At 33.1% G+C, this 26,865-nt stretch overlaps 1 protein-coding gene across 2 annotated transcripts; it reads right to left on the bottom strand.

Moving 5' to 3' along the window:
- Positions 1-521: 521 nt before the first annotated feature.
- Positions 522-13,984, bottom strand: LOC110029426 (phosphoinositide phosphatase SAC4-like). Of its 2 annotated transcripts, none has more exons than XM_020731711.1 (16): positions 13,476-13,984; positions 12,605-12,809; positions 12,341-12,506; positions 11,482-11,704; positions 8,674-8,750; positions 8,395-8,582; positions 8,221-8,315; positions 7,940-8,073; positions 7,696-7,821; positions 5,665-6,043; positions 5,256-5,377; positions 5,013-5,126; positions 3,004-3,183; positions 2,695-2,850; positions 1,299-1,407; positions 522-975 (listed from the first exon to the last, which is right to left on the bottom strand). In XM_020731711.1, the coding sequence occupies exons 1-16, from the start codon at positions 13,560-13,562 to the stop codon at positions 859-861; spliced, it is 2,478 nt and encodes an 825-aa protein (XP_020587370.1). In that variant the 5' UTR covers positions 13,563-13,984; the 3' UTR covers positions 522-858. The 2 variants fall into 2 exon arrangements, with proteins under 2 accessions (XP_020587370.1, XP_020587371.1); XM_020731712.1 differs by having other exon boundaries at positions 2,695-2,781.
- Between the last annotated feature and the right edge of the window lie 12,881 nt (positions 13,985-26,865).

Genomic DNA, 26,865 nt, shown 5'->3' with positions numbered 1-26,865 from the left:
CTTAAAGCAAATGCTAACTTTACATACAAACTTTGTGGGGGACTTTACATACATACTGCACAATTCTTACGTATTTACATATTCGACAGCTAAAATTTGAAATTCAGTCGTAATCACATCAAAACATATGCAAGAAATGATGTATGTCGTTAGAAATATTTATGTGATATTGACAATTTAGGTTTTATACAAGTAAATATTAAAATTCAGCTGTTGAATGCATAAATAAATAAGAATTGTGTGATATGTAAGACAAACGTAAACTCCCAATATGTAATAGCTTTAATAAACTAGTGACTAGTAGAAAAATCTAAAAAAAAATCATTAAATGAATTAATGCAATAGAATTAAAAATAACTCCTAAACAAGCAGATAGTACTGAATTTTACAACTAGGAAGAGGAGAGTGTTTACATTTTATGATTTTGTTTGCATGAAATGTAAGCAGAGAGTAATGGCAATGAGAACAAAGATAAAACTGCTATTACTTGCAAATTCTAAAATTAAAGAATCTAAATTGGATGAGGAATGAATAGATTTACGTTGATTTCACAAACTGATGAAATACAAAAAGTAAACATATAAATACATATATACACATTATTAGAAATATGGTTGTGACAATTATGATGGGAAAGAATGGCAACTATGGCACAGACATTGAAATAAAACAAAAATGTGAAATTTCAGCATTTTGGGGAGAAAGGTAGAGGGCCTTCGCATTCCTCTCATTGTTAATTTCTCGCATTTTTTTACCTGCTCCTTAAATGTTAGGTAGATGTATTTCTTTCCGAGGCCGTGATGAAGCCAAGTACTGCAAAGTATATGGTGTTAAGTATAATCAGAGGGAAACTAAAGATCAAAAGCAAAGAGATCCTCCATGGTCAACCCAACGATGAAATCTCTCCGAAAATTCACCAATATCAATATTCTGATCACCAACCCTCGACTGCTCCACTTCTGTAACTGTTCCATTCTGTGGAAGTACACAATAGCAATGGAATGTAGCGATATATTAAAAATCACAGAACATTGATTGGAAGCAAGATATTATAACAAGCATATGCTAATAATTTTTAGGGTCCTGTAAAAAATATGTTGTAAATTTTGCATAGGAAAAATTCAAGGCAACAGTTTCAGAGCAAAGCAAATTAAAGGCATCCACTATAAAGGTTAATTTGGTGCCATTAAAAAATTGAAAGTCATTTCTGATTTTCTCCATACCCCAGCAATTTTATCAACTACCTAGTGCACAGCTAACAGACCAAAACAGCAAATTTCAAGAAGTAGAAGACAAACCTTGCAGCTAGATCCATCCCAACTTAAATTTGAAGGTGTTTCAGCATTCAACTCAATAATCACATTTTCACTGGAAAGTTTCTCCACAGGAGAATTAATAAGTGATGACCTGCAAGAACAAAATCAGATTAAATGAGTAATAGATGACAAAAGAATTTGATTTTAGTCAGCATTATTCCGACCCCTTTCTGGTTGATCAACCGCACCAGCCACAAAAATTTTCAGAATTCACTTTTAAAGTATGACTAGATGGCTGAAGATCAACAATAGTGCACTCTTCATTTGACAAAAGCATGACAATGAGATTTTTTGCCATAATTTTAAGAAGACAGATTTTTATAAACAGACCACTCAATTCCTTTGTATTTACATATCTAACACCAAAACTTAAATTTTTACATACACACCAACTTGCACATGCATGAAAAGGTTTATTCACTTATAAAAGTTAAAATTGTGCTATTTTTTATGTGATATGATAGATTTTGGCGGTATATATGTCAAAAATAAAATTTAGGTGTTAGATATGTAAATACATTGAAATTGGGTGGTCTGTATGTAAATGAACCTTTCAAGAAAGTCTGAGTGTATGCCTAGTGCCATTGAGATTAAAACCTAATCCTACATAATGGCATTAAAAATAACTTCTAATTAAGTTTAGGCTTAAGCCATACAGTAAGTAATCATAATCTTCAGAACATTCTGGCAAATAATAACATGGCCACATTTTTATCAAAAAAGAAAACACAACTATAATAAATAACTTAACCATTCTTTCATTAAGAAAAAGGGGATTTTAAGCCAAAACTTTCATATTTACCTATCTAACCCCTAAATTTTCATAATTACAAATATTATATGAAAAGTAGCGCTCATTATAACATTTTAATAGTGAATCTATCTTTTCATCCATAGGCAAAGTGCTTTGTGTGTAAAAAAAAAGTTTACGTGTGAGATGGGTAAATCCATAAGAATTGGGTGCTATGTATGTAATTTCCCAAAAAAAAAATTAACTGCAACTCAAAATTTCTTATTTGCTGCAATGTTGTTCGGATTGTTCTTCAGATTCAAACCTAATTGAATTAGGGTTCTCAATCACAATGCTCTTTTTTTGTGCAACGCAACTTGTTAGCACACCATAATTGTAAGATGATGCGGCATTGAAGTAATCTAAAATAAAAATGTGTAGACAAATCAGCCACCCACTCCTAAACTCTATAAACAATTTGCCTGTTGGCCACTTTACTTCTCATACTAGATATAACTTTGTCAGAAAAACTTCAAAATCAGAAATAAAATTGGTAAACTAAACCAAGTGAGGCACAGCTGGAATAATAAATATATTTAAAATTCAAACTCTGAAAATGCTAAGAAAACCAAAAGAGAATACTGTCACCTTTCATAGAATTCCTCTTCACACGAATTTCCTGAAGAAGAAATGTGGTCCAGATCTAGAAAATTTGAGAAGCTTGACTCATCAAATCTAAGTTGATGGAAATAACCATGGTCACTATCAACAAATTGCATCCGACGAGAACTAACAGCAATGTATCTGGCAAAAAATGATGAACATTTTGGAAAAGAACACAAGGAATTTTGATCATTTTATTTAGACAATATGAATTACATGAAAAATGTGTGTCCGTGTTTGTTATGTTTTGGCGAATTTTGCAACTTTAGAGTGCAAACAATGAGAAGAACTTACTTGGAGTAGGATACGACTCTTTCAGAAGTTGGCATCTCGGGCGTTGACTCAGAAAGACCTTTGGTATCCACCGAGGTATGCATGTTTTGAGGACTTCGTTCTCCCGCTTTAGAACTAGAACTAGGTGTGTCACTCTCACATAGAATATTTCCCTCCGAAAGGGATCTTTTAATAAATGATCTATTAAAAAACAAATTATTAACAAGTGATTCTTAAGAAAAAAATCAGACTATAAGATCATGTTAAGGTATTGCATGGCAAATGAAGTTGGTAACTACTACTACAACAACAAGAAAGCCTTAATCCCACTACATGGGGTCGGCTACATGAATCCTTTTTCTCCATTGCGTCCTATTTAGTGTCATATTTTCATTTAGTTCTAATAAATTAAGATCATTTTTTATACAATAAGCTCAAGTCTTCCTAGATCTACCTCTGCCTTTCTTAACATAAGTCGAATCTAAAACATCTACTCTCCTAATCGGATCAAAACATCTACTCTCCTAATCGGATCACCAGATGATCGAAGTTTAATGTGACCAAACCATCTAAGACGACTTTCTCTAATTTTGTCCGTCACAGGAGCTACACCAACCCTTCACGGATATATTCATTTCGCATTTTGTCTCTAAGTGTAAAGCCACTCATCCACCTAATCATTCTCATCTCGGCAACACTTAACTTAGTATTATGCTCGTCTTTTAAAGGCCAACATTTTGCGCCATAGAGCATTGCAGGTCTCACCACCATCTTATATAATTTTCCTTTCAGTCTAAGCAGTATTTTTCTATCACACAAAAGGCCCGAAGCATTCCTCCACTTCAACCAACCAACATGAATTCTACTATTAACATCCACATTATATGACCATCGCTTTGAACAGCAGACCCGAGATATCTAAATCGTTCGCACCTTTTAATAATTTGATCACCCAAAGTTACACTTCTACCACTAGAGCTACTACTGCTAAAATTACATTCCATGTATTTAGTTTTAGTTCTACTTAAAGGCTTTTAGACTCCAATGTAGACCTCCATAATTCAAGTTTTTCCTGGGTTTTTTCTCTAGTCTTATCCACGAGAAGGATATCATCAACAAAAAGCATACACCAAGGTACATCCTTCTTCCAGTAAGACCATCCATAACTAGGGCAAAGAGATATGGGCATAAAAACGATCCCTAATATAATCCAACAGAAATAGGAAAATAATTGGTCAATCCTCCTTCAGTTCGAACACAAGTAACAACTCTAGTATGACAACTCTAGTATGCAACTCTAGTATGCATATCATCTTTAATAACTTGAATGGTCATATCAAAACCTTTCTTCTCAAGAAATCTCTAAAGGATATCTCTTGGAACCTTATCGTAAACTTTTTCTAAATCAATAAAAATCAAATGTAAATCCTCCTTATTATCTCTGAACTTCTCCATCAAACCTCTCAATAAATGTATAGCTTCCATAGTAGTCCTGTCTGGCATAAACAAAGTTACATATTTCACATCTAAACTTTCATATTTACATACATAGAGCTTTGGTGCTTTAAACCTATGCATGAAATGCATGAAAAGGGGTAGATCACTTTTAAAAAGTGGTAATAGTGTTATTTTTGATATGATGTGAAAGATTTGAGTGTTGTGTGTGTGAATATGAAATATTAGAAGTGAGATATGTAAATTCATAAGAATTGTTTGCTATATATGAAATGCCCCATTAAAAGAATATACCAAATGCTTGTTTTGGTGTGAGGCCATAAATGAGAAAATAATCCCGCAAAAAATGAGCTTTAAACAAGTCTAACAAAGCTTTCAGTGTATCAAAGAGAATTGTAAAGAGGATTTTATTTCAGGTACTACATTCACTGTAAGCCAGGCATCATGCTGACAACTTCAAAACAACTTCTAACATTTCACTTTCTAGTTTGGGGGAACATCCCACGTGAGACAACTTGAAACTTTTAACAAGAACTTTACAGTTAAATACTGCGAAGCATTTTCAGGTAACTTACTTTGTGTTCTCCCCAGTAAAAGGATCGGCATGCCTCCCAATATTGTAATGTTGATCAGAGCCAAGCTCCCAAAGTGCTGCTCTACCTTCTTGCGGTTGGAAGTGCCCTAAAAACCTGTTTGTTTAGGGGGGAAAAAAAAACATGCCCGTTGCACACATTTAAATTTTGAACACTGAAACACATAGCTTGAACTATGTCCCACAAATTTGAAAAAAAAAAGTTATGGAAAATGTAAAAACATACACATTTATGGCATCTTGTTTCAATGGATCCATGTATGTATTGCTATAGTATCTTTGAACAGTCCTAAAAAATTCTTGAGACTGAGTGGCTGCCTTCCATTGACCTCTTCTCTCGCAGAATATCTACAATTTTGCACAAAACACAACGAAATGCAAAATGACAGAGAATATACAGTAGTCATTAAATGTTTAAGCACATTGTCCTGGAAAATCAAATCAATTAAATGGCATAGAATATAATAAACAAAATAAACAAGCATAAGATTATATTTCATGAATGATTAAATTACATATTTACTGAAATAATTTTGAATATAGTATCAAAGGGTTTTGACTATTTATTGAAAACAAGTAAATAATGTCAAATAATATAAGCTGCAGAACTTGAACAAGTTCTAATCTTGAAATACCTTGTTATGAGCAGCAGAGCCAACATATTGTAAAGAAAGTGTGTCGCCCATTTTCTCGTAAAGATCCATCACATCATCGGACAAAGGGGAACCTAAGTTGATCATCGGAACATCGATCAAGTCCAAGGCATGCAGCTGCTGGCCGAGGGCAGCTAAGCCATAGGCATATTGGGCTACATTTGTTCGATCAAGGCAATCGATACAATTTGTACGGAGGACACCCTTTTGGAGCATTGGCGGTTTGGAGAAAGAAGAATATTGATCCAAATTGCTTTGAGAAGTATTCCTTGAAGAGAAACCAGAGTTTCCTTCATTATCATTCTGGTACCCATCTCCTGTGAAGATGGCATCGCTGCTTTTATTGTGATTACCATCGTTCCTGCAGTATGTAACACGGACAAGGAGGGAGCCACATCATGAAATTAATTCAAAGAACAAAATCATTGAAATAATCTTTATTTTCTCATCATGGTAAATTAAAGATTGGATATTTAGTTTAAGTTGATGTTGGTTATCTTCGGATAAGCACACTATTAGCAAATTGTTAATTGGCCACTAAACCCTAAAACCTATATCACCCTACAATAAAACAACACTTGGATGAGAAAATTAAGTTCATGTAATTTTTGCATGGTTACCAATGAGAAAATCGGAGGCAAAAATTATTTGCCAATGAAAGGCAAAGCTAAGAGAAATTTAAAAAATTTTCTCAGAAAATTTCATGGATACACATACTAAAGCAAATGATCATATTGTCCAATTCACAGGAATGTGTACATTAGAAGTAATCCTATTGATCCATCATGTTTTAATGTACTAATTAGGGTAGTAAATGAAACAATGCACTTCATGAAAACTTGAACTCGACTCAATTAATACTTATACCATATTTGTTCAAATTAGTAAATAAACAAATTTGAACATTTTTTTGAAACTCTAAAGTTAAATGAACCAAATTTAAATATAATCAAACTCATTTGTTAATGTTCACAAACAAACTTATTTGTTGTTCAACAAGTAACTCGTTAGATGCTTTATACTTATATGTATATTATTTAAATAAAATTTGATTAACTAACCCTATTTAATTATATATTTAAAAGTAATATTGTAATTTAATATCAATATGCATATAAATTTAATACAATTTTTTCTTATTTTTTAATGTTATTTGATTAAAAGAAAACTTATTTACAACTTAGAAATTATCTTTTTTTACTTGGTATAAAACTAATTATATGCTAATTTAAAATTTATTCAATTGCTTATTTATTTATATTTTTAAAACAATTTGTGAATAAAATAACTTATTTAATTATATATTTAAGAGTAATATATTATAATTTAATATCAATGTGCATATAAATATGTAACTTCTTCCTTTTGTTTATTTCAAAGAAATAATTTGTTAGTATTTAGTTTTGTTATTTGATTGCAATAAAGCTTATTTACAACTTACATGTTATTTTTTTACTTAGTATAAACTAGATAGATGCTAATTTAAAATCTATTCAATTGTTTACTTATTGATATTTGTAAAAGTATTTGTTAATAATTTTATATAAAAAATCAAGTACTTATTTGAATTTTTAACTTGCTTGCTAGCTCTATATGAAAAATCTACTGCCAATCAAAATTTTAATTTTATATGAAATAAATACTCTTTTAAATTTCTTGTTTGTTCAATTGATATAAATAAGTCAAGTATAAATCAAGTATGAACATTAAAAATTTTAAACAAGCCAAAAATGAACACGCATATGAAAGCTCGGCTCAAGCTCGAACCGGACATGATATGATTTGACCAAGTCCAATCCATGACAGACTTGACTAACGAGTCTAAACTCAGCTCAATTACAACCCTAGTACTTATACTAAAAGGAAAGTAAGTCTTCAAAAAAATACAAAACTGACGAAGGAATGAGACAGGTAGAGTTCCTATTAAAACACAGTGAACGGCAGGGATAAAAAGATGAGAAAAAAAGCAAAAGACAAGGTAAAAAGATATGTGCCTACAATTAAAATACTTACACAAGGAAATGTAAGCTTAAAGGACCCGGCATTCTTAAAGAAGAGGGCACATGCCAATAGAAGAAGCCTGTCAAACACAAGGCATCTGATCCAAGTTTGACCAATAACTCGAGCACATTTTTTGCTCTGTGGCACATAAAGTTCATTTAGTTTGAAAGCAATATCAGAAATCTATAACTATTGAAATAATAAAAAACTATTGAAAAAGTAAATTTGAGAAATAGAAATGATGAAAACTTAATACCTCCGGAAATGTTTGCTAAGATCCCAATGTAAGAATCTCAAATGTTGTTCTGCTGGGAGATCTCTGTTTATAAAATCAATAGCTTTAGCAAATTCTGCACGCAGGATAGATTCTCGTGGCCGTCTTTCATATGTCTGCATGCAAATAGCTCTAAGCATCAACAAAAATGTCACCCTGAAAAGATCACGTAAGTACTTGCTAGAACTTGCAAAGCAGAACACATTTTGATGACTTCAATACAATATAAAAACTTACAAAGCAGCTATAAGTTATTAATCTACCTTGATAAGATTGAAAATAATAATTGGGTTTTCATATCTCTTCATAAGATTGTCAAAATGAAGTCGTGTTGCTTCATAGTTCTGGTCCTTCTCCACTGAAACATCAAGTTTCAAAATCAAAATAAGAACTAGACTGATTATATTGCAGTTTTCAATCACAAGTCTACAACTTACAGATAATATCAGGTTTCATGTTTAGCCATGAACTATCCTGTGACCAAAAGAGGGGTATAGAACCCCTAATCTGTACAACAGAACTTATTTTCTCTGGAACAATTTTAGAACTTGCATCAAATACAATCTGTTCGGTTTCAACTTCATTTGCTACTCTGCCTTTCTCATTGACACCACGCTTTAAGTATCTAATTCATGAAAAAGCGGATGTAAGTTGAAAGTTCAATAATGCAGTAGTTGCATTGTAAATCACTTTTTAAGTTTAATAAGAGAGAAAACCTTGTGCCAGCATAATGACGAGAGCGCCGAGCAATTAAGGTGAACACAAAATCTTTCCCAGAGATCGACAGCTTGACCTGGACACAAAAATAATTGAGAAATAACACAAAGCTTTGGTTAAAAAAGTGCTCGGAATTGTAAGTCTTTATACAAATTAACTTATTTTTGAAAAAGTCCTCGGAATAAAATAAGAGCACAATTTATTACATATTTGAAAATCTATCATACTATTCATTATTTTATTATCATTATGAAGTTCATGTTTAAAGTCTTTTGTAAATTTACAAATAAACTTATGTTGATCTAAAGAAATAATATTTCAATTTTTATGAGTTATTTCTAAACCTAACCATTCTATTTTTTTGTATATTTTTCATAAATCGTACCAATCGGAGGTGTTTTCGGGTTTCCGTTTATAGAAATCTTTTCGTTAAAAGACTCGTATAAATCTTCTATAGCTCTTATTAAAATACTTTTTAATTTTCTAATTAATTCAGAGAAATATCTATGTCGATTTTCTTTTTCAACTCTCTCATTTGGAGCGCGAACACCCAAAACATCTACAGGAGCTCAGCAGCTAAAAATAAAAAGTTCCCCATGCATTTGACCATTTCATTCGTTGCTCCCTCACCATATATAGAAAACTTCTTTTTTAACACATTTTTTTAGTCATGTGTCAAAATAATTCGTTTATTACCCCCTTCTGCTCTCATCGACCAAAATCACACCATCCTCTTTTTTTAGTTGAAATCTATAGTGATGTAGAAAAACTTAAAGTTAAAAAATTTTAAGTTTTGAAATGATAAATATTGTGTAACTATCTTTAGTACGAGATGTATTTTTGAAAAATGTAAAAGGATTACACTTTTGTTTTCGAAACTTAAATTTCTAAAGTAATTTTCAAAACTGTTATTATATTTTTAAGTAAAGAAAAAATATCAACTCTTTGCTTTAGGAAAGAATGAGTGAAATTCAAAATCATTAAAGTCCTATCAAGATATAGTAATCTTTGACTGAAAAAGAAAGAAGAAAAGTGAAAAAAAAATGAAAGAAAAGAAAAAGAGTAGGTGAAAAAAGGGAGAGAAACTTGAGGATTAGTGTTTAATCAAAAATTGGTTCCACATCTGAACCAATTTTTTATTTAATAAAAGAAATTTAAGTTTCGAAAACATTTAAGTTTTGAAAACAAAAGTCTAATCCTTTTACATTTTTCAAAAATACAACATTTCTTACTAAAGATAGTTATACTAAAAATAGTTACAAAAATAGTTACAAAATATTTATCATTTCTAAACTTAAAAATTTTTAACTTTAAGTTTTTCTACATCATTATAGATTTCAACTAAAAAAAAGAACATGGTGTGATTATGGTCGATGAGAGCAGGGGGAGGTGATAAATGAATTATTTTGACACATGAATAAAAAAAATGTGTAAAAATAGAAGTTTTCTATATATGGTGAGGAAGCAGCAAATGAAATGGTCAAAAGCATGAGGAACTTTTTATTTTTAGCTTCTGTACTCCTGCCGATAGGCCACTAGTTTACAACAATATCAATATATATAGATGTTTTGGGTGTTCGCACTCCAAATGAGAGAGTTAAAAAAGAAAATCAACAGAAATCCACAGAGATTTCTCTAAATTAATTAAAATATTAAAAAGTAATTTAATAAGAGCTATACAAGATTTATACGAGTCTTTTAACGGGTACATCTCTATAAACGGAAACCCGAAAACACCCCCCGATTGGTATCAGAGTCATACGATTTATGGAAAATATACAAAAAATAGAATGGTTAGATTTAGAAATAACTCATAAAAATCGAAATACTATTTCTTTATATCAACATAAGTTTATTTGTAAATTTACAAAAAAATTTGAACATGAACTTCATAATGATAATAAAATAATGAATAGTATAATAGATCTTCAAATATGTAATAAATTGTGCTCTTTTTTTACACTCGGAATACAAAAAGTGCTCGGAATACAATATTTTAGAAAAGTGCTTGAAATTTCTTTTTTACAAATATGCAATAAAAAAATAGCACAACAGTCAAAATCACAAAAAAGAAAAAAAATTGTAAGTTGGAAGCAAATGCAGTATATAATACTTTAGTAAGTTCTCTCTCAAAATAAGTCGAAAATTTGAAGCACTGAGAGTCTAAAAGTATTTATGTGCAGAAATCAACACATACCATTTAAATCTATACCATTAGACATGAAGATCATAGTGATGCTATAAATACTACATAATTGGTTAATCAATATATTCTTACATTAAAAGTTCAATCTTAATGATTCAGACCAGATTTAGTGCTAGAGAAAACCGGCTTATTCATGACTAGAAGGAAAATACAGATCTATCTTACAAAAACTTTAATAGTTAAATCAATAAAATTTAATTAATTGACAATTCAATTAATTGTCATGTAAAAAAAAACAGAAAGCGAAGAACATCAATGAAACCTGCAATACATTGCCAATGTCAATTGTAAACATAAAACAAATAAACAAAATAAATTAATACACACACAGTACAAACCATCTCAAAACAGGTAATAATAATTTGGCACATTTCCATAAATAGCACACAATTCTTATGTGTTTACATATCACACGCCTAAACTTCAATGTTAGCACACATAGCACTTTGGTGCTTTAAACATGTGAATAAAAGTACGTTTTTGACTTCTAAAAACTGATAATAGAGTTATTTTTTATGTGATAAAGTTTTGATGTGAATTGTGAGATATGTAAATGCATAAGAATCGTGTGATATGTATGTAAATTTCCCTATTAATTTACCTGTTTAAAAAAACCGTGCACTAGCGCCACAGTCCACAATGTGCTTTTCAGGTTATTGCGAATTCCACGTGTTAGGAACTCATTCCACACGAACATTGTTTCATACAGAACATCTCCAGACTTTACATCACATAAGTTCTTCTGGAGACTACGCATTATATTGAACGAATAACTAAAGAAGAAGTCCCTTGTAAGATCCACCATGCAAAGAAGCTTCCTGTACCTATAAAATCAACGGAAAATTAAGAATACATTAATTGCTATAGAATAACATAAATGCTGAAATGACAAAGATTACAAAATATAGTTAGAAAAATTTGTAAATTCCCTGCAAAAAAAAATAAAAATAAAAATGATAGAATAAACCTGGGCATCTTCTCTTAGATATAGCATACCAAGCCAAAAAGAAGTATATGAATATACCTCTGGTAGAAAGTAGCCAATTTGGCATAGGCGCCATGATATTGTACAAACATAAATGGGAATTGCGTCTCACTCACCAACCTTAGCTAATTCAGGGAACCTTAAAACATATAAATGCTTGTTTTGAGCTATAATATTTATAAATAACGCTAATGATAGGTTTTAATGCAAACCAAACATACAAAATACGAGATCACAGCAAATACAAACAGCTAAATTGAAATAATTTTTGAAACAAATCAATAGACACACGAATCCCTCACCACCTGTAAGAACAAAAATGGGCAAGTAAAACTGTGGAAATCTTCATAATTGGATTGTGCTTTCAAGGAGAATACAAGTATGTAAAACATCATAACAACTGTTTGATCCCTTATAGACAAAATGACCACCATGAAACATCCCATATTTATTACAAAAGAAATTAACAAAAGACCTGTTCTCATCCTTAGAAAATGGCATATTGGCCGACACAGTAGGATTTGGAATTGCGATAATTTTGCTCTTAGAGATGGCAAAGACCGCATGCCCGCATATTGAACCAATTTTTTGCCTTTTTGTAATGAGCAGCAAGTAGTAGGGTCCCAAGAACTTCACAAAACCTACAACAATAACAACCCGTTGATGTTGTGCTACGAAAAGTGCAATTTGCTGTAAATTACAGTATAAGAAAATTAAAATAACTTGAGGAAGAACTCACCGATGATTCCATAACACTGTGTAACAAATCTAAGCCCACCACTTGACCTGTTTCCATTATGTATTCTGTTTAACAAATCTTCACACTCGGTTTCAGTGTAGACTGCAGGATCTTCTCGGATGTTCAGCTCAGAAGGCTCTAGCCTGTCAATTGACAAAACTTTCCATATTGTTCTAGTCTTGTCCCATCCAATCATGAAAAATTTCTGTTGCACACAACAAACAAGAAATTATAGCAAGAACAGAACAAAGATTGAAAGAATAAAACAACAAAAAAGGTAAGCTTTTAGTTCATTTGTTGTTCTCAAATGATAAATATATTGATATTTATGATAGAAGTATTTAAACATATATAGTATCAAAGTAATGGCTAGAACATCTGAAGAGATGAAACACTGCAAAACAAACTAAATGTTGAGCAGCTTGACACACGCAATCCTTCAAAAGTAGATCCTATCATTTATGCTAAAAATAGGTTGATTGGCTGTCAATCACCAAAAAATAATTTATAGGTAGCAATTCTGCAACTAATGATTTCACGGGAGAGATGGAAAAGTAAGGGAATAATTATAATACAAATATATGTATGTATATATATATATATATCAGCTAGTGAAAAACCAACATAAAAATTAGAATGGCAAAATCAAAGGATCTCGCAAGAAAAATATCTTTCAACAACTCAACAGAACAGAGGGTTGAGAAGAAAAAAAAAAACTTAAGGAAATAATTAGAAATCAGATATCAATCAAAACAGCCACAAACAAACAAAAAAAAAACACAAGAATTATTGAGCAACAATCAAACAAAAGGACACAGTACATCAATCATACGCAGAAGATAAATTATACAAAGAAGACAACTCCACTGACCGATCGAGTCTCATAAAGCTTATACTTCTGCAAACAAAAGCTCCCGGCGCCGTCTCCCGCCGCCATCAGATCCCTATTCAGCCGCATCAGCGGCCACCAATCACCTTTCCGGCCGCCTGCAACCAAGATCCCTGTTCGGCTGCTTCAGATACAACATTTCCTGGGCCTGGCGCCAATTTTAAACCTCACCCCCCCATTCGATTACAACTAATTACAAAAGTACAGACAGGGAAATCTAGATCTGAAAATAATAGAAAATAAAGAAGGATTCGGACACGAATCCGGCGAGCGAAAATCCGCCCGCGATGAAAAAGGAAAGATATCGAAAACACGAAAGATTCCTCTGCACGAATTGCCGTCGAGCTAGGGTTTGAAGCAGGAAGAAGGGAAACCGTATCGCTGCGCCAAGGATTACCACAACTTCCGCCGAATCCTCAAATCCACACAAACTGCTTGAGCGCGACGAGGATTACGAACGCTAAATTTTAACCCCTTTTTGCTTCTTTTTTTTTTTCACATTTCGTTTCAGCGGTCTTTATTTAATCCTATTTATAGTAGATCACGGAAATACATTTTTTGCCCTAAATATATTATTGGTGTGGATTTTTTTTTAAATTTTTATAATTAATATTTATTTTTTCAATTATATTTAAATAGGATGCCATTAAATATATGTACCTTTAAATATAAATTCACAGTAAAACAATATGTACTATAATACATAATAAATGGTAAAATCTTAATAGAAATGTGACATTATTTACATGCATATCACACAATTCTTATGTATTTACATATCTTATGTTGAAATTTTAATATTTGCATGTACATTTCAACCGATATATTTATCATACTGAATTGAAATAAATAGAGATATGAAGAAGGGCGGATTTGAAAATAAATATATTGAACTTACTACATAAGAATAAAATATTAAATTTTATTTAATATTTATTATTCTATGAAATAAATAGATGAGTCGTATAAATTTACTTTTTTTGGATTATTTTTATCTTCAGTTAAATTTAATTTTACATAAAAAAAAGTTTTTTTTTTAATTTTATTTTAAAAATAAGGCCAACTTTTTGGGGTCCACTTGATGAGCGTTTCCAGAAGCTGTGATATTTGATGCTTCCACGACTTACACACGGAAAGTAGTTGCGAAAAAAATAAAAAGTAAATTGCAAAAATAATTAATTAAAATGAGAAATGAAAATTGCCGGCAGGTCAACATTCGCCGGTGTCAATATTTGAAAATGTAGGGGTCAAATTGCAAACGCTGGTGGAAATATGATTGTGGCGGTTACGCCGCCGCAGTATGCCCGATTATTGAACGCGGCAAAATTTAAACGTTATGAGTTGACTCGGAAGCGAATCGGTCTCGCCGAGTTATCTCCGCTGGTGATGTAGGTGCTCGATTTTGAGTTGAATTTTTAAGCTCATTTTAATAAATTTATTAATTTTATGAAAAAAATTTTAATCATTAATTTTGATTGTTATCTATGTTTGTAATATTTAAAATGCATTTATAAATATGTATTATGTATATAACATAAGATTACATACACGTCACTCAGTTCTTATGTATTTACACATTGTATATACTAGAACTATTAGCACGAATCTCAAAGGGAAAAAACTGCCGAAAATACAAAGCTTCCCTACTAGATAAGCGATCAACTGACAATTCAACGCAAGTATGAGAAGTCGCATCTATAAACTTGGGATAGGTCAAAGCTCTGGAGATGGTTCATCACTCTGCAGCGACAAGTTTCGCCGAGGGTGAGGCGCAAATCATCCCGACAACGAGTCTCGTCGGATACCTCAATTAGACAATGAAAAAATCTGCCCCAGGCTTTGCGAGAGGGGAGATCCAATCGAGGCGACGAACTGACCAGAGAGACGAGACATAGTCAAACAGACTTTTAAGACAAGTCAGCAAATTGAAGGGATGTCTCAATCATTGATTTCCTAAAGAAAGAAAGAGGTGTCATAGTCAAACAGGTTTTTTAAGGCACCCCTTACCCTGAAAAGGCATTAATTCTATTGGCCCATTCTCGATACTTGAGGAACTCAGCCCTGCCAGGTATGACCCAAACCTTGCTCGTTAAACTCAGGGAATTTATGGCAATTGAGTGCTAAATGAGATTGGTTGGAGATATCAAGACAATAAAAAAGTCAAGTCATTCCTCAGTCTAGACACCCCCAAAAGACCCATAGGTCGAGGTCCTCGAAGCATTTTTTTTCTTACTCACTAGTGACATTATCCACAAGAGAGATGTAAGAATCTCTTGTAAGTTCTAAGTGGACACCATGCCTGATGGGTGATAAAAAGATAAAGACCCGCGGAAGCGGGCAAAATTGAGGCAAATCCCCAAAAGTCCAGAGAAATGACCGCATGACATTACCATGAGACCACACGATTCCAGAGAAATTGATCGCCCTAAATAATAGACGATTGGCTGGTGAGGACTTCAACTTACTGCCTTCCACCTCCCGCGGGTAGGTGACAATCTCCCATTCACTTGACATAGAGTCGATTAAGAACTTCTTCTGGCATTTCCTTGATATTGTTTATAACACCAAGCAAGCAAAACTTTTGCCTGGGAGAAAAGAATGCAAACCCCTCTTTGTTGACCTTAAAGGAGAAGTAATGGCTGAAAATGTCAAACGACCTGGCGATACTAAAATGGCAGCAGAACATGACGAAGGCCAGGATGAGCTCGACGGAGTACGACAAAATTTGGGTCAGAATGACCTCGTACTTCGTAAGCACAGTCTTGAGCTTCGACCATAAGGGTAGCCGGAGACCGTACTTAAACTGATCCTGGGAGAACATCATATCAGGGTTAATGTCATATGTTGGGCGCCCCGTGGCCGACATCCTGCAGAGAGTAATTTGAGTACCCGATACATACCACTTCTAAAGGCTCTCCACATCCTGGTCCGTCAGGAATGATGGATCAGCTATCAACACGGTACTAAAGAGAACCAGAAAATACTTTTGAGCCATTACAGTTGAACGAAAAGAAAGAGAGGCAAAAAAGAAAAAGAAACTGGAGACGAGAAATTGAAAAACTCAAAAAAATAGTGTGTAAAAAAAATTGACATTTCAAATTGCTCCAAAATATTGAAAAAATTTTGAAAAACTCAAAAAAAGATTAGTGTCACACCAATTGTCGTTTCAAATTGCTCCAAAATATTTTCTCTTACAAACAAAATTATTATAGGTTTCAAATGAATGGTCATTTGTGGCTTCATAGGAGGCAAACTCTTTCTCCAGCAATCTTCGGAGGACCATCTCTCCACCAAACCTAATCTGCTCCATCATCTTAATATTAAATGCATGAGCATGCAACCATCATGCACACATATACAAATAGTCAAACTAATCTCAACCGAATCATCTTCGAGTCAAAATATACCATTTTAATTTAAATTTTATTAAAATATGAGTGATTATAGAGCAAATTTTAAACACAATTCTCCACCCTAACAAAGAATAATTCATTGCTTAGAGATGTAACCTATATTTTTAATATTTTGTGCCAGCTTAAAAAAATATTATAAAAATGGTGCATATAAGTGGGATTTTATGGATGCGTGCTGATAATTGGAATGCGATTCCGTGACGATGTAAATGCTTGGTAAGTGGGTGATGGGTTGCTTATCCATATTTCTGAATTATGATCTCCATTACCCTTTATGTATGGATGACATGTCTTAGATTAGTACGCTATTTTATATTTGGGATTTTACATATATGGCATGTGAAATATCATTATTTATGTATCCCACATGTGAAATTTTTATTTTATGTACTCCAAACACTAAACTCTTCATGTTATTTATGTATCCCACATGTGAAATATCAATAAGTGACCACTGACGATGATGTTCAGGCATCATTAGAAGCTGTTGCTTTTCGGATCGATGAGATCACAACGTACAAACACATTCGAAACTCTCATCTTAATCTCCTTCCACACTGGCCCTCGTGATCCTTGAGCTGGACGCGAGATCAGAAGAGAAAAGACAAGAACTGTGAAAGAAATGCAGGAAAGACAAGAAAGACATTGAAGAGGTTTCTATTACATGTCTTGACTTCTATAAAGTTATTACAATATATAAAAGTGAAATATAGGTTTCTTGAGATAAATGGTTGTAAGGGGCGAAGACAAGCTGTGGTTAGGGAGTGGAGTGTTGTCGTTGTCATGCTATGTCTAGGTGCGTTATGACAGTCGACGGAATCATGACGTACAAAAATTTCTTAAACTTTCATCTTTCTTCTCCAGCTAATGAGCAAAAAAGATAACATTAAATCATGTAGTATCTTAAAATTCGTTCCACCTGCGAATCAACAAAAATGTCATCACTAAATCCAACAGATTCTTAAATCTCTTATTTTCTTTGTTTTATCTTAAACCAATGCGGAAGGAAATAGAGAAATTGAAGCTCATAAAGGCAGCGGGTGGGATGAAGTGAGAGAAAAAAGAGGGTTACCTTCCTTAATTGTTTCAAGTAAGAGCGGGCGGAACGATGAGAAAGATCAGAGTTTCAAAAGTCTTTGTTCGCCACGATACTTTAGTTGTCATCACCGGAGACAGCAAAGGAGAAAGTGAGGGACCGAGGTGTTAATGGTAGGGGTTCCACATTTGGAATCTGTAATATTAAAATTTTGAGGGTGAGACACATAAATAATGAGATTTTAAGTGTTATTAAAGTAAAAAATCTTTTTATATATATGTAAATAGTGTCAATTCTAACAAAAAGTGAGAATATTATAATAACATATATTTCCATAAATTTGATTTAATAATTCTATAAATATTTATACAAACTTAAATATTGAATGAGGAAATTTGAATAGCTTCTAGCTCGATTTGTTAATGAACATAAAAAATAATATTTAAAGCTCGTGAATAATGCTCTTTATAAAACTAGATTAATGCTCGATAAAAAACTGGGTATTCAAGGCCTTTACAATGGGCCATATAAAGGTCAATCTATATTTGAGCTAAAAACAAATGTAAACAAAAAAGGAATGAGTTTATATGCCACATAATACCAATAATTTAAAAAAAAAAAAGATTCATTTTTTATTTTCTTGTAAAAATAAGCTTGGATGAAATTAACCCATTTGTATTCACGAATATTTATCTAAGTGAGCATAACGACATAACGACAACAACAGTAAGTCTTTATCCCAGTAAGTGGGTCTGCAACATGAATCTTTTTTCTGTATTGCATCATATTAGTCTAAGTGGGTAAAGGAAGAAATTAGATCATACATAAATTCAAGCAAGATATGAGCTTGAGATAAAAAAACAAATATTAGTAATTAAGTAGATGTACATTTAGAATTTAATAAAAATTTAAATAATTAAAAAAAACTAACTTATATATTATATCTTTAGTTGACCTAAGAAATCACCCTTTTTACTCTCATGTCACAAATCCTAATGATGACTTCCCAACGAGATTCCCGTTCTCCCCAACAAGACTGCCTTACAACATATAAATATTTTTGTCATCGACTTTCACGCGCCCTAGGTTGACAACCAGTAAGATCCCATCACAAATTTCACGCTTCTTCTTTGTTGTCAATGGTTGGCTTTCATACATTGATATTCATCATCAAAGGTTGACATTCACATGTTGCCACTTGTCAACGAGAGTCAACTTTCACATGTTGTCTACCCAATTATGTATTTCATACATGTACATCGAAAATATGCAAGCGTTGATCCCTAGGAGATCTGATGCTCAAGAAGGAAGAGAGTACGATAAAAAAGGACCCACTTATAGAAGTGTAAGAGGCCCACTTATCTGATCTGAAGCAATCGTCTGATCGGAGCAAACGAGGCCAAAATCGATTAAGTCACGAAGGCAATCGAATCTGAGTCGTACTAGCCCAGTTGGCTGAGCCATAGAGTAATTGAGCGATAAACTTATATATGTAAAATATTTATAATATCATGTACAATCCCCATTGAAGCAAGGGTTAAATGTAACATCATAATATTGTAATATCTCTCCTACAAATAAAAAGATCATTTTATGAATAAGCTATATATATTACAATTCATTGTTGTTCACTCCTATCTCTATTTCTATCTCTCTTCTTTCATACGCTCTATTCATTGAGTTGTGATTAACAGATAAATCAGAATTCAATAACACATCTCATGGTTTAGTGTTTTGAGACTTTGAACAGGTGTCGCATCATTAAAGGCATAGTAAGTATAGTTTCATGATTTTAAATAAGGAGATAAAGAAGTTACTTGAAATTTAACGAAATTTTTTTTATATTATTTATATAATTTTGAGAAGATTTAAAGGTAAAATAATCTCTTTTATTCATATAAGTACTGATCATTTTTTTTTTTTTTTTTGAAATATAAGAGGTGTAGAGAACCACGTATCTCCACCTTATGTTATTTTCAAGTATTTTGATGTGGTGGACTATGTGTGCTTATGGTGACCTTCCATCCCCTTTATGTAATTTACTGCTGCATAATACGATATTTCATGAACTCCAAACATTAATAATATTAATGATGCCTCCTAAAATATTTACGGTGGTTGAGTAATGCATTATCAACTTAATGTACGAGAATTCAACACATATTCAAATAAAAGAAAAGAACCAGTAATGATACCAGAATTTTTTACGTGAAAATCTGTAAAGGGGAAAAAAACCATGGGGTCTGGCCCAGAGGTAAAAATCTACTAAAGTTTGATGATTACAGAGACTCCTTGTCCCACAGAAGGTAAAGGGTTACTAGGTTTTCCAAGTTCAATATCGACTGGTGGCTTCTAATCGATGGTGGCCGACAGTGATTAGTGGTGATCAAGGATGCTCAGCGGTCAACAACAGTCGGTGGCGTCAGTAGTGCTCAGCGACGGTCGGTAGTGGTCGACGGCGATCGACGGTGGTAGACGGCGATCGACGGTGGTAGACAATGATCGACAGCGGTCGGCGGGTGGTCGGCGGAGGTCAGCGGTGGTTGGAGCAAAAAACTCTGTTATTGTGAGTCTTGTGCCTCGTAGCCATGCAACAATTTTAAAAGTACCTTAGTGATGAGAATGCTCCATTTCTCACAGGCAGCGCCAAACTGATCTGTGCTAGAAAATTTGCGGCGATAAAATAACGAATTATTGTTTTACCATTACACGAGATTTAAGCACACACTCATGTAAAAGAAAACAGCCAATAATGTCACAAGAAGTTTTTACGTGGAAACCCCGTAAAAGGGGAAAAACCACAGGGTCTGACCCAGATGTAAAAATTCATTATAGGTTGATGATTACAGAGACACATTGCCCGGTTTTCCAATTTACAATGTCGACTAACTGCTTTCGATCGGTGGTGGTCGACAGTGATTGGTGGTGGTCGACTGTGATTGGTGGTCAATGATTGTTGGTGGTGGTTGATAGCGTCGTCGTGCTCAACGGTGATTGGTGGTTGTCGATGGCGGTCGATAGTCGTCGACGGCGTTTGACGACAGTTGACGGTGAGCGAAGGCGGTCAACTGTGACGGGTGTGGTGCTGAACTTCAACTTCCTTTCAAAGCTTTAAGTTCTCCCTCAAGTCTCCAGCTCTCTCTCTTTTGAGAGGGTGGAGTTTTATTTATAATATTCTGGGTGCAATGAATGCAGAAATATGAACTACTTTGATCGGATGGTACAGATGGCTTATTTTGATTAGACACATTTGATGAACATTTAAGTGCCTGAATGATTTTGGAATTAAGCAATCTTGGGCTCTTTATATTTATCTTGTCGAGACGCGCAATTCGATTATAAGCGTGCTACATTCGACATTCGTTTAACTTGCTAAATATGTCCAGTGGTTTAAATTTAACTCAGATTTGACTAATTTTGGTAACATCGGGCTCTTCTTGTCGAGCCGATCATTTTGATTGTAAGTTTCCTAAAATCGGAGCTCTGGGCGAGTTTTTATCGATGTTTGAATATTTCTTGCTAAAAATAACATCTAGATCTATGTCATGCCTCGAGATTCATGTCGAATGATAGAGATTTATTGGAGATATATAAATTAATTATAATAAGGGGCATTTACATGCATAGAACATAATTTTAATATATCTACATGTCTCACAGCTAAACATTTAAATTTACACATATTACACTTAAATCTTTAATATCACGTCAGAAAATAACATTATTATCATACTTTAAAAGTGAAATATAAGTTTATATGTATAATTTTAAATCACCAAAGTGCTATGTAGATAAATAAAAAAATTTAGGTGTGATATATATGAATAAATAAGAATTATGTGCTACGTCTATAAGTTTATATGTATAATTTTAAATCACCAAAATGTTATGTAGATAAATATAAAAATTTAGGTGTGGTATATATAAATAAATAAGAATTATGTGCTAGTATGTATCTTTCCCTCTTAATAGTGTATGAGGTCCAATTAACTTGAGTTTTAAAAGACTAGGTATCATTTGAACTACAATCCGGGATTGCAGCCGTGCATCTCGGAGAGCTGCTTGGCATGCACTCTCGGTGATGTGCGGTTGTGATCGGAGAGCGCACACAGAGCAGCTCTGTGTGCGCTCTTCGCACGCAATAATATGGATGGTGGAATGTGGTATTTTGTAATTGGATATTGAATATAGGTTTTAAATATATTATAATTTATATGTAATTTTTTCTATGAAGAAAAAAAAATAAGACAATGATATATGGAATTTTGTTTGCATTTGAGTTTAGCTTCGTGAATAAGAAATGAGCATTGATATGTAAATTTTTATTTGCATTAAGATATACATTTTTACAACATTAATAAATATAATTTGCACCACAATTACACTGGCTAATCGTGCTCGAGCGAGTTAATTGTACGCTTACATTTGGCTCATTTGAATATTTCTTTATTTGAAATATGCTTATGTTTGGAAATGTCCATGGGCACGTTTTTCATATGTCAGAGACATGGCAATTTTAAAGAAATAAAAATAAATAAATAATGAGCACATAGAATGTAACATGTAATGAACAAATTACTATCATTATGCACGAATTTTGAGGCATAGGACGAACCTGAAAGCAACATGTTGAGTAAAGAATGTTCAAAGTTTGATTAAGAGTCATCCAAAGCTTTGATTTCAGCGAATTTATAGTCAAGCTGACCGACGATATGAGACAGATTTGATAAATTCAAGTCAAATCAAGCTCAGATCAAGTCATTAAACCATTTTTGGAAGTTTTCCGAACATATTTGGATTGTCAAACAAATGTCATAACTGGTAAGCTTATAGTAGAATCAAGGGTCAAGACCAGACGAATTCAAGGAGTCCAAGATCACTCAATTCTGACATCATTAAGACAATTACATGTCAATCAAATGTCGTTTGATCAAGGGAATCTCTCTGAGTCGTTCGATCAAATTGATTTATATTCTAGCATTAATTACACCCAGAGTTCCATAATAGAGCCATGCCCATCTCATGAGAGATGGGAGAAAATTTTGAGATTTGAGGAAAGAGCTTGAAGCTTTGAGAAGGATCTGAAGTACAACACCACAATCGCTAACCGTCGTCGACCACTGTCGATCGTCATTAACTTTTGGCGATGGCTCTCGGCCATCGTTAACTGCTGTCGACCACAATTGATCTCCGATAACCACCGCCGACCGCAGTCGACTTTCATCGATCGTCGTCGACCATCGTGACCCCCGTCAACCACCACTAACCTCCGTCGACCACTGTCGATCATCGTCGATCACCTCAAATCTTCGTTGATAACCTCCGACCTCCATCAACCACTAACCGGATGTCGTCAATCGCTATCGGCACCGCTCATTGTTGACCTTACTTTTGGGTGAGGGTTTTAGGTCTTTTCGTTAGTGACTAGGATCTGGCCTTAGGACTTTCCTAATGATTATCTTAGCATCTTATAAATGGTGCCCACCTTCTCCTCAGACATTTCAACCAAATTTTTGTTCTCTATATTGGTTTTATATGTGATCAAGAATCTTTAATACAAAGATTAGAGATTACATAAGGGAACCTTGATGAGAATTCCTATAAAACCTTTGGACCATGGGAAAGTCTTGCACTGGTCTACACCTTTTTTGGACTTCAATACATTGTATCATCATTCATAATAATTATAATCATCATATACATTGCATTTTCATATCACAATGTTGAAATCATTACACTCATGAGGCTGACAAAAATTATTTGAACACAGTTTCCCCTAAAATACCCCACTTGAATATTCTAATTTTTTTCAAATTTCTCAAAACTGTCATTGAATCACAAAACCCACTTCAAACCATTTGATATTATCATTTAGGCCATTTGAAACACAAAAATTGCAAAAATACTCAATTTTCCCAAAAATTACCAAAAATGCCCCTGAACCCCCAAAATATCAAATTTTCTAAAATCTCCTAAATTCACTAATAAGTCCTAAAAATCACACTAAATCATTCCTTATGTCTTCCTGTGAATTTTGACTGTAATATTGTCATACTTCCCGATAACTTTTTGACATGTCGACACCAAAATAACGAATACTTAAAAAATACTTTGGGAATCATAAAACCTTTCACATTGATCAAAAATGATCCCGAACACTGTCGTTTGACTCCAAATTTCTTCCTGAACCATCTCGAGCATTTAAATCAACATTTTGATCACTTTGACCAATGTCAAACAAAATTACCAAAGTGTCACTCATTGACCAAAAATTTCCAAATCCTCCAAAATCATCTCAAACACCCCTAAAATCAATTTTTGACCATTCATTGAGTCGAATTTGACAAAATTCACACACTTTGACAAAAAAATCATCAAATTGAGCTTTATGACTAATCAAATACCTCAATTTTAAATTCAACATGTCTAGATCAAATTTCAATTGAATCCAAATCAATTTAATTGGCCCAGATCAATTTCCAAAATGATCGATCACGAACAAAAAAATTGACGAAAATTAAATTTGACGCATTTTTTTAACTCGACCGCAAAAAAAGTGGTCTGAACGATCCCGGATAACGAAATGGACCGCGCGAGCATGTCCGGAATGTTGATTTCACCTAGGGAGGATGTTCATTTCACCGAGATGACGCGCTCTGCGAAAAATGCGCGGAGAGATTTAAATAATAATTCCTCACGCATGCATTAGTCAGCTTATCCATCATCTCTCACTCATGCACATCTTATTAAATGCACTCCCTCCCATATCTCATCTCAGGCGTGCGAATAAAAAGAAAATTCATCTCTCTCTCTCTCTCCCTCTCTTCCTATATAAACAACAACAACACCCAACTACATCACCTCCCCTCACTCCATTCCTTCTTCACACACACAGCAGCAGCTCCCTCTTTTACTCCCTCGTCAGAAAAGCCGAAACCGAGTTAAATTCCGGCGAACCTCCAACCCGACACGAAAATCACGTCAAATCGACGCCACGAGAAATTGGATATGCTCAAAGAGGCCTAAAATCATAATTTTGCATTAACCAAATATTTTTTAACTAAAAAATGTTTAATTAATTTTTGAAGTTTTGGAGTACTTAAATCATAAAAATTAAAATATAAATGAGAAAAATATGAAATTTGGCAGAGACATTAAGTGACTTGGAAACAACCTTCTCGGATTTGTCAAGTCATTTTGATTCCTCTATAGGGAGATTTCTTTTTTTTTAAGTGAAACATGTCATTTTAAATAATTAAGAAAAATAAGAAATGTGAAATTTCTAAATCCCCCTTGGATTTGTTCTTTGACTTTAAACGGATCTTGAAAAACTTAAAATCATATTTAAAACTATTTTAATAATCATAATTCACTAATTATAGGAGTAGGTTTGAGTTTGATTAGGTTAGCATAACCCGAGCTCAAACTAAACTTATTCTAGCCTATTTAGGGTCAATGTTGGTCTCCTAGCATTAGTGGGGCTGATCTAAATTCATCCCCTTAGGGTCAACCCAATTTAAACCCAAAACTTGGTTAGCCAACTTCGGGGTTACATTATTAGCCACCAAACCAATGGGATTAGTTAACCTAATCTCAGATTAGCTAACCCTAAACCAATATGATTATTTAACCTGAGCCTTAGGTTAGTTAACCTTAAACCAATATGATTAGTTAACATAAATCTTAGGTTAGTTAATCCTAAATTCATAGGATTAGCTAATTCTAAACCCTAGGTTAGTTAACCCTAAAATAATATGATTAGTTAACATAAACCTTAAGTTAGTTGACCCTAAATAATTAGGATTACCTAAGCCTAAACATTAGGTTAGTTAACCCTAAATCAATAGGAATAGTTAACCTGAACATTATGTTAGTTAATTCTAAACCAATAGGATTAGTTAACATAAATATTAGGCTAGTTAACCCTAAATTAATAGGATTAGTTAACCTAAACTTTAGGTTAGTTAACCCTAAACCAATAGTATTAGTTAACCTAAACATTAGGTTAGTTAACCTAAATCTTAGGTTAGTTAACCCTAAACAAATAAGATTAGTTAACCAAAATATTAGGTTAGTTAACTCTAAACTAATATGATTATTTGACCTAAATCCTAAGTTAGTTAATCCTAAATCAATAAGATTAATTAACCTAAACCTTAGGTTAGTTAACCATAAACCAACATGATTAGTTAACATAAACCTTATGTTAGTTAACTCTAATCTATAAGATTAGACAAGCCTAAACCTTAGGTAGTTAACTCTAAACCAATAGGATTAGTTAACCTAAACCTTAGGTTAGTTAACCATAAACTAATAGAATTAGTTAACCTAAATCTTATGTTAGTTAACCCTAATCCAACCTAGATCATTAGGCTAAACAAACTTGAATCATAGCTTAGCCTTAAGCTGAACCTACCATAAACCTTAGGTTAGAACATAACCCATAAGTCGAGCATAGAAGAACCTTTTTAGGTATAACCTTAAACCTAAGTTAAACCTAAATCCCTCAACTTGAATAACAATTAATAAATAAAATAAAACACATTGAGAGGGGTAAAATTTACATAAAACATATTAAAACTTAAACTTAAACCAAACCAAATGCAATAAGGCTTTAAAGCATGGCTTTGAGGTTAAGTCAGCTTCAAAGTCGTCAACTTCACATAAGTAATAACAAATGAACAAAAATAACTAAAATAAAATACTTAAAATCCGACAACAAGATATAAACAACCTAAAATCGATAAAGTAATTCAAGAATTAATCAAATCTTAATCACAAAGATCACATAACACAACTTAAACCTCTTTTTTGTTCTAGTTTACGAAGATTCATTGGACGATGCATTCTATGGATGTTGACAAGAAGAATCTTCCGGTCCTGGTGGGCAACCACCTTTTGGACTAAGTAAACTAGAGCACCC

The sequence above is a fragment of the Phalaenopsis equestris genome, unplaced genomic scaffold (genome assembly GCF_001263595.1).
Source record: "Phalaenopsis equestris unplaced genomic scaffold, ASM126359v1 Scaffold000572, whole genome shotgun sequence".
In the NCBI taxonomy this organism is placed as follows: Eukaryota; Viridiplantae; Streptophyta; class Magnoliopsida; order Asparagales; family Orchidaceae; genus Phalaenopsis; species Phalaenopsis equestris.
This window is presented reverse-complemented; position numbering and strand designations above follow the sequence as displayed.